Below are 10117 nucleotides of genomic sequence, written 5' to 3'. Positions count from 1 at the left end.
AACTATCCTAAATGTGGAAGTATATAGGTCTTACCTCTATAGAGGTATAGAGATCTAACCTCTATAGAGGTTTATAAACCTCTGTCGTACGTTATACTATCAAGCTTTCTTTCCTACGTGGTTTCTGTTTTTTCTAAAGATGCCCCTTTCGTTCAAAACATCTAGACTGTCGAAACAAAAGTTGTATCTTTACACGTGTCTCGTTACATGGATGCTAATTACTATAACCGTCTCTCTCGATAGGTGTTCGCCTAAATCCTAACATCTAAGTGCAAACACTGTGGACGATGGCTGACTACTACAATGTACTAGGCGTGCAACAAACCGCCACGAGCGAGGACATCAAAAAGGCGTAAGTAATGGCTCAATAAGAGCAGAGCAGCCCGTTATCAACGGAGAAGAATGTACAAGAATACTCGAACGTTTAACTTGCATTTAATATTCTATGATATGATTGAATTAGTATTTAAAAAAAGATTATAAAGAAAAAGCCAAGTTCAACGAGGATATGTGTTATAAAGATATATATACAGGGTGGTTGGTAACTGGTGGTACAAGCGGAAGGGGGATGATTCTACGCGAAAAAAGAAGTCGAAAATATAGAATAAAAATTTTTCGTTCGAGGCTTTGTTTTCGAGAAAATCCACTTTGGATTTTCGTTGGGTACGAGTGCACTTTATCGCGTCTCGTTAGAACGGATCTCACTGTAGAAATTTTTTTTTAATTTTTTTATTCTATATTTTCGCCCCCCCCCCCTTTCCGTTTGTACCACCAGTTACCAACCACCCTGTATATACAGTCGAAAATATAGAATAAAAATTTAAAAAAATTTTTTTTTAATTTTTTTTAAAATCTACAGTGAGATCCGTTATAACGAGACGCGATAAAGTGCACGCGTACCGAGCGACAATTCAAAGTCGATTTTCTCGAAAACAAAGCCTCAAACGAAAAATTTTTATTCTATATTTTCGACTTCTTTTTTCGCGTAGAATCACCCCCTTATATGTTCAAATGAATTACCTTATCATAAATAAGTGTGATTACTTGTTTGTCATTGGTGCTATTTTATTAGACGAATGGTAAATACGATGGGTGAGAAAAGACTGAATGGCTTTTTATTTCAACTCCGTTGAGGCAGCTGGCTCTGATCTAGAAGTCGATCAGCAATCTTGGTTAGAGGGAGTCAAGAGACTTCTTAAGTTCTACTATAAAGAAGCATCGCTGGTCGGTTGATTAAACAAAGCATTGCCTTACAGATATAGAAAATTGGCATTGAGATGGCATCCAGACAAAAACCCTGAAAACCTGGAAGAAGCGAACAAGAGATTCAAAGAAATATCCGAGGCGTACGAAGTCTTAATTGACGGTAAGTTTCTGTATTTATTCGTCACTGTATTTGATCTCTTAAAGCTTTCACAAATTCTTCGAGGGCTGTCTACGACTTCGACGATTCCCGAGATCGTTTCCTCTTTAATGATGTTGCTCTTGCGGAGGACGACCTCAGATTGATGTTATCAATCATTCAGCGTATTCTACTAACCTGACAAGCCTTGGAATTTGGAACAAATAAAACTAAGCAATCTGCCTTCAACTTTTATTTTACAATTAGTAATGATCGCTTATTGTTTTATATGCTTTTCAGAAAAGAAAAGAAGCATCTACGATCAATATGGAAAGGGAGGACTTCAAACGCGATGTGCTGAGAGGCAATGCAGGAACGACATTAATGCACACTTCAATATTCCATCTTTCTTGTTTAGACCCCCTGAAGAAGTATTTAGAGAATTCTTTGATGCTCCTCTCGAGAACCTGATCTCTAGTAAGTAAACCCATTCTGCTAGTCTTTAATCGATGATTCTGTGTAGCACCAACTACCTGTACCCTGAGACACATAGAATGAAATATTGGAGCACGCAAATAAATATGCAGTTACCTTATCCACTTAAAAAAACGTATTCAAGTAATTAACCGAATAGTAGATGTGTGGCGGATGAAAAGAGAGGTTGCGTTTCCGTGCCCGGTAGTCTCTGCCTTAGACGTAGAGGGAGTCTCGCTAGGTGCGGTATTTGTATCGTTCGCCAGTATATTCGACCGCTAGCGAGATAGACAGACTCATTGTCGTCGTAGCCCTCTGGTGTTGGCGGTTGGTATCCGCGGATTGCCCGGGAGGTGTTGCGCCGCGTTGATGCCTCGACCTGTCGGCGTCCTGTTGGTACCGATCCGCCACAGATGTTTAAATAGTAGTAAGAACCATGTGATTAATTAGTGTTTTAATTGTTCCAAAGACCTTATTAGAGTCAGTGTACCCAGCAGACTCAACAGGCATAGTCATTCATGCAGAAACAGGACGCCGGGATTCTTTGGCCCGTTAGGAACTGCTCCTCGCTTTGCTTCCCCATCATCATTGCGGCCACATACCCACAACTTGTTTCGACGTCTGCCAGGAAACTTGACCTGGTACAATGCGAGTAGAGGCCGCGTTACTTATTGTATGAGACAGATAAGTGTTTCAACTAAATTTGTCAACGGCAAAAAGATCACCATCAAAAGGTAAGAACAATGAACAAAGAATTTATCATAGATAATAAATCGTATGTAGGTGATCCCATAAGACATGAGACGTCACTTATATTTGTAAAATAACATGAGATCTTCGATAGAATTTTCATGTACTATCTGCAAGATGTACAGAAACGATAACGATTTGTATCTGTGATTGTTTCAGGATTCGCGACGGTGAAAAGGAAACAATATTGACGTACGAGAATGATGTGCTAAAGATGAGTACGGTGAACGGCGTGCAACTCCCAACAAGATAAAATTAAATCACTTCTCTATCAAGAACGTTCGCCTGATCAGCTTGGATTCAGCTTGGAAATTGAGAAATTCCTGTCATCGTGTCACGTTTGCGAATAATATTTCTGCACTCTACCTGCTGTGTTTCTCCTACCTATCTACCTGATAATAATATAAAAAAAAGGAAAGAGAAGAGAGCGTAATTGTCACCGCGGCTAATTTAACAATTCAAAATATCCTTGTGTCTCTTATTTATATCGTCTTTTCATCAATTTACTTTGTTTTATCTATTTTACTTATTTTATCGTTGAAATATTATGTTAGAAAATTTAAAAATTTAAATGTAATAGTGTCGCTGATCAACGCACTTCTCCACACATTGTACAAGAGAACAATAAAATACATGTCGAATTAGAATTGGAATTTTGGAGCGTTCGATGACCCTTAACTCAATTTATATAGCTAATGTTTATTGGTATGTCACGTCCCGCGCTGCGCACGCGCCGTAACGTAGACTAAAACTACCAATAGCGCGAGTGAGCGTTCCAATTTGAAATTTAAATAAATTTTAACAATTTGTATAGAAACCAAATTCGAGCCTCACAACCCCTGACGAATAACAGACAACACTACAATTTAATCTGAATTCAAAAATTAACGGCAGCACAACCAAAACGAGCCAAACAAAACGTAACAGTACAAATATGCACGCTACAAGAGGCTATGAGTAGTAGCGGCGATAGGATGGTCGAGATGATGGTAACAACGAATTCAGGCTCGATAACGAATCCACGGTCCACGGGATGACGAGTGCCAACGTAATACACGATTCGGATAACTCCCTCGATAACTCAATCAGCAATTCGCCCAACGACTAACCAACTAACTCGTAATCCAAATGAAACTGCCCTGTTATATGAATATACAAATATTCTATAAATATGAATATATAAATAATACTATTATAATAATATATACTATTATAATAATATATAAATATTCCTGTGCCCACTTCTCGGGTCAGTCTTTGTTTTTAAGGAGAGCCATACAATCATTCCATACTTGTGTCAGGTACACGTCCCTCCCGTGACCGTGGCTACGTCCAGTGATGCGCTATGTCACTTCGAACCCGAACCCATCGTCATAAAGCCAGGTTGGAACATTAAAACTATTTCTTATTTTTATTACTTAAGTGTAGCTATAAGCCTGGACTAAGTGTAGTAAAAGTCTGGACTAGGATATTGGGGTTTTCCCAACATTCCAGACGGGAAATCCCGATGTTCTTCCATCTCCGGCATATATATTTATTTATTACTTTAAAAGAGAAAAAGAAAGCAGTGAGATTTTGAGAAACAGCGATTACTCGACGAAATTCGATGACAGTGATTGGATCTCTAAGCTCAAGCGATAGAGCCCGTTTAAAACGAAGAAAGCAGGAAAACTTGCATAATTTGGAAAAATTAACACAAACAAAACACAGCCGCGACAAATGCTACTTGAGCTTTTGTTCCCGTTACTAAGATTAGTCGCCAGCTGACCGAATAAAGACGCATCATCATCCACTTCTCACTAAGAAGTATCTTTCTCATTTTAGTCTCTTCGTTTTATTCTTTTTTTCGAATTAAACGCATACATACATAAACATACATTATATACGTACGCACGTGTATCATTAAAAAAATGAAGAAAAACTCTTCATGAATTAGCACTGATCACAAATGTTCGATTTGATCAATACATAAAAAAAAACACCGAGCTTTCTGTTGAGAAATGTTAGGTTGGCATGATCGCTAGTTACTACAAGCCAAGTTGGTACGACTTCTAACGACGCTCTTTTGTCTTAGAAGTCGACCACGTGTTAATTGACCGAGTATATTCTGTGTGTTAAGACGTGTTGTACGAGGCGATAAAATATATTGGAGAAAATCGAATCTGCGTGAATCGATTAATTAATAAACCCAAACCTATATCCTTTTAACACTTTCGTCCGTAATAAAACGAGAACGAACTTCACTTGATCTCTGGACTTGAGCTACAACTACAGAACAGTCACCACATCTCTAGACTTGTTTCTCGCGATCACGTCTCCCCGTCACTGGTCGATCAAACAGTCTCCTTACAGTGAATTCGGGCTGGCAATTTAGCGGAGAATAAATCCCCTTCCATAGGATAACTTTCAGTCCGTCCCTTATAACATTTTATAGGATACTTTTGTAAGATAAGTTGAACGAGCTAAATCGTGGCGCTTCTATCAGTTTTACGAACGAAATACGCAGCGGTAGGTATTAAAAATAAAAATCTTTGCGATAAGTGAACGACTACGACTTCTTGCGAAATGCTACATCGAAGTTTGGAGGGGGAAAAATGGTAGATTCTTCGTATCTTTTCAATTTAGACGTTACTATCCTGTGTAATGTCTATAATTTAATTTTTCATCTGATAATTTCTTCTTAATCTTTGTACTGATAAAAATGTACATTCGTAAGAAAATTCCTGTAATAATTTCTGTTAATAAAATTTAATATTCGTAGTAATTGCTGCCAATAATCTTCCAGAATAGAATCCTAATAATAATAATTAATCAACAAAATTTTCATTAATAAAATTCCATGCTTGCTGTAAAGCTCTGCTAATAAAATTCTATACTCGTAGTAACTGCCAGCAATGCTCTGCCTTAATAAAAGCCTAATAATAATAATTATGCTAATCTCTTCTAGTAATTCCCGTTATTAGAATTCTATACTTGCATTAATTTCTTAAACCAACTTCTCTCGATAAAATTCTCCTCCACTTGATAATTATATCGCACATTTTCCACTGCGTATCTCGTGCCTGAATCGCAAGATCGATTTAAACTCTTCGAAACTGCACTGTCGTTCGCTTCGAATTCCAACCGATTATTCAAATTTCCCGAAATCGATGCGATCTTCGTTCAAACAATTTTACGAGGCAGCTTCTATCCTGATAAAATAAATGATTACGTCATTATCGCTCTTGCAGTTTCCTCTGGTACAATAAACAGTCTGCAAGAATGTACATGGACGAGCTCGTTTTCGTACGATTTAAGAGCGAATTATTAAAAGCTTCCTGAACGATGCGTCGTCGTAATGGAGTCTGGACCAGGGGCGGAGTATAAATCTACTATATTATTGATAACGCTAATTTCGAACTAATAACAAAGCTACTAAAACATTCAATATAACTGTAACGGCATACGAGTCATAGGACGATTTGAATGGAGGATGACTCATGTTGTTTTTTTGCCTCGGAGTATTAACACCGTTACAACTCTGTACAAAACAATATGGCCGCTACGCGCAACCGTCAACCGAAGTCGAATTTAAGATCGTTAGAAGAGTATTGCCGATAGTTTTAAACACATTTTACTATACCAAATATCAACTCGTCTCATCACTATATACACCAACACGTTTAATCAACTTCCACATAACCGAGAAGTGATTTCAAATTTGACCCACAATTCCATCTACTTCGCTATCTTTTTTATTTTGGAAGAAATGCACTTTCACTATTTATCAGCTACGAAAATTCAAAACGAATGAAAATTCCCAACCATCACGTAGACCAAAGCCTATCAGCTTTTTCGAACCTGTAGGTTACAACGAGATTCTCATCTCGACCCGAAGCTCATAGTTAGAGCTCGAACTGGGGTATAAAGTGACACGAGAAGAAGCAGCACGAACAGTCCGTAAAAATAGAGAACAGGAACAAGCGGTGCATCGGTATCGTTTATACGTACAATATTTCGTGGCACGTACGTCACGAGCGCGAGCTCGAGCTCGCGGACCCGTTCGTTACGTAACAGCTACAGTCTGACAATAAATGTGAAATATAGGCGAACAGAGTTACGAGCCGTTATTGCAGGGCCCGCAAAACGTCAGCCGAACTTTGAGTCTGTTCAACGAAGCGCTTCACGCGAGAAACATCGAGACGACTGAAAATAATGTATAGGCAAACCATAAAATGTAATATGATCGATATAGTATATCGATGCCGAGGAGGGAAACATAGCTTCGTTATTTATTTGAACGCCAATTTCCAAGCGCGCGAAGATCAAATTTCAGAATCGCAGAATTTGAAGACAACGGGAAGAACGTAATTTAATTTTCGCCTATCCAAACGCACGACACGGGACATTCCGACTCACGCGCCAAGTAACGTCCAAAATGCAACAAAATGAACGTGTTTTGTTCCCTTGTGATCTTCGAATTCTATTCTTCTTGAGTGGATCGTTGGATATAAAGAAACCATCGATGCTCGAGGAAATAACGAGCCGCGTTCGTTTTGTCGAATTTATTAAATTACCAATTACGAGAAGTTGAAATTATTGCGTTTAACGCATTTATACAACGGTCTTCTCATTTATTTTTCAAGTATTTAAATCGAGCATTTTTATTACTAAGAATAATTACACAAAGACATCAAAGAATAATTGTGCAAAACACAAAACGTGTGAGTCAGAGAGGAAACCTGGGACTGTCGGTGCAGGCGGTACCCGTAGAAATAGGTGCCGAGACGGTACAGGGATAATCGGCTGGAGAGCCAACCAGCTGGGACCGAGCTATGTGCTGGTAGCTCCGCCTCCTTGTGGCCCCCGCTGGTAACGACGCGGCGCGATGCACGCATCGTGTGGCATCGCCTAAGCGAGCTGCCGCCCGAAAGGCTAGGCGCAACTTGTCCAATGAGCCGCTAGGTGAGGGCAGGGGTTTTTCAAATCGCGCACCGCCTATGTATGCGCGGTGTTGCTAGGACAGAGGGCGCTAGAGAGTAGACGAGAATGAAAAGAACACCTAGATGCGAAGCCAGTATGAGTTGTTACTCGGGGTATAGCACGGTCGATGAAAAGGTCGGGCACTCGATAATTGCAATAACCCCTAATAAATAATCTCTGATTTTCTCGTTTCCGTATGAGCGGGTTTGAAAAGGCGATTTATGAGGAAAATGCTAACCAGGCTTTTGTTACTCCTGCATTGTTCCTGCTGACCGTTAAGACAGGTAGTCAGGTTCGTCATAAGGCTAAAACGTGCCTGCGATTCTTTTAATTAACGCTACCGCCTTCTAATTCTCCCGCGCGACTCCCTTAATTAACTCGCGTGCCCACTTTTCGAGAGGCCGAGTTCTTTGCACGGAATAAAACTCGAAAATATAATCCACTGGCGAATTTATTTACGTCGCGTGCCGTTGCCACGAGCATCAGCCTTTTAGGAAACAAACCTCTGACAGAGTTATTACGCTATTTCACAGCTTTACAATATGAGAAATTTTAATTAATTAACCTCCCTGTTCTTCTTTACGTTAATGTTAATGTTAATGTTAATGATGAATTAATGCGAGTATTACTCCCGAAACTCGTGTCGAATTCAGAATGACAATTCCATTGTTTCCATAAATTGAAACAGTTGTAACGATATTATCGTGATTATTGAATTCCTCAAAACGTCGAGTTCAATTTTTCTCAAATTATTATAAAAGGCAGTTAACGTAACGCGATTGCCTGATTGTGTCGTAAAGCAACTCGAGAAATTTTCCAAATAATTTCAAGATTTCATTAAATTATCGTAATCATTAGAACCAATCTCGATTGCAAGGATAATCAATATTGACTGTATCCCTAATTTTAATATGAAAAATGACTACAGATTCTACCCGATAAATATCTCTCTTAAATAACTGGAGAAACGCGTCAAAGAAAATTCCCAATTTTGACGCTTGTTTCTAAAAAGGAGGTTACAACTGACATTGGTCGAATCGCGTCGCGAAAATAGCAGCAAGCTGTGAGACGGTGAGAAAGAGGTTATGGCTATGGTTATAAGGTATATTAATTCAAACCTATTTTTACAAGTGCTAGAAATCAATATACACATCATTGGTATTAATATATATACCCGATTTTCATTCAAATTTCCTAAACGCTACTGCTTGAATTAATATAATGCTAGTCCTTGTATAAGTATAGAAGAAACTTGTTTATGTAATTCGTTTCGTACAGAGTCTGAGAATAAAGAATTTTTTCTGACCTTAGTTTTGTTACGACCTTTGTTAAAACAACATCATAGGAATAAGATAATAATACAGATCGCAATCATTATACAGGGTGGTTGGTAACTGGTGGTACAAGCGGAAAGGGGGTGATTCTACGCGAAAAAAGAAGTCGAAAATATAGAATAAAAATTTTTCGTTTGAGGCTTTGTTTTCGAGAAAATCGACTTTGAATTTTCGCTCGGTACGCGTACACTTTATCACGTCTCGTTATAACGGATCTCACTATAGATTTTTTAAAAAATTAAAAAAAAAATTAAAAAAAAATTTTTATTCTATATTTCCGACTTCTTTTTTCGTGTAGAATCACCCCGTTTCCGCTTGTACCACCAGTTACCAACCACCCTGTATATCGTCACATACTATCAATTTGATTGCGCAATTAAATAACATAATATCAAAAGTAACCAAATGTTGGGATACTTTTGAGCGATAGTGTATATGTATAAAACAATATGGTTCTATAAATTCATTAACAATAAATCAAAAACAGTGTTGTGTTATTTATTCTAATAAATAATCCAACCATTTAACTGTAAGATATTTGGAAAGTTCATGTAACAAGCATACAATATGACGCCCGGAAGGTACCAACTACGTTCCTCTATGAGATTAGTGCAAATGTTTCAAGACATATACGATTAACATTTCGCGCAACGCTTTTATAAGACACGTTAATCCGTAAAAACGACCCGTCGCGGTAAATTTATACATAGAATAGAGTTAGAAAATACAAAAGAATGATATTTTCTCTGAGTATACGAAGTTAAAATGGTGTTAAACGCAAATTAATTGGTTGGAAAGAGGCGCCTTGAAGCGTACTAAAAAAGTTAGCTTACCCCGTTGAGATACCATGGAACGAAACCCTGTTGGACAATGGGCATTCTGCTGCAGCCTGGAATTCCTTGCTCCCATATTCTTCTTCTGTTTTGCGTGGTTTTTGTTGCAACACTCGCGACATTTTCATTCAAACGAACACACAACGCATAAACAGAGAAAAAAAGACAAGCGCTGAAAGTTACGTCGCGTCACGCGAATCACTGTCGCTACACTCATACGTCGGAAACAGGAACGAAACCAACGCGGGTGCAACACGGGGCCCGTGAAATGTAATCTATTGAACTACGTATAATAGCACATGAAAGTATTTCTATTGTATTGCATATATATGTGTGTATATTCATATGTATATATATGTGTGTATATATATATTTATATGTATGTATATATAATATATGATTTATAAAATAAATACTTGGTA

At 38.2% G+C, this 10117-nt stretch overlaps 1 protein-coding gene across 1 annotated transcript; it reads left to right on the top strand.

The window, feature by feature from the left end:
* Positions 1 to 250: 250 nt before the first annotated feature.
* Positions 251 to 2834, top strand: LOC117242747 (dnaJ homolog subfamily B member 6-like). Its single transcript, XM_033509662.1, has 5 exons — positions 251 to 352; positions 1257 to 1366; positions 1643 to 1819; positions 2286 to 2550; positions 2726 to 2834. The coding sequence occupies exons 1-5, from the start codon at positions 288 to 290 to the stop codon at positions 2817 to 2819; spliced, it is 711 nt and encodes a 236-aa protein (XP_033365553.1). The 5' UTR covers positions 251 to 287; the 3' UTR covers positions 2820 to 2834.
* Positions 2835 to 10117: the final 7283 nt, after the last annotated feature.

Source organism: Bombus vosnesenskii, unplaced genomic scaffold, assembly GCF_011952255.1.
Source record: "Bombus vosnesenskii isolate JDL3184/JDL3185 unplaced genomic scaffold, Bvos_JDL3184-5_v1.1 scf7180000016278, whole genome shotgun sequence".
NCBI classification, from domain to species: domain Eukaryota; kingdom Metazoa; phylum Arthropoda; class Insecta; order Hymenoptera; family Apidae; genus Bombus; species Bombus vosnesenskii.
The sequence above is the reverse complement of the archived record's forward strand: the minus strand, read 5'-3'. Positions and strand labels throughout refer to the sequence as shown.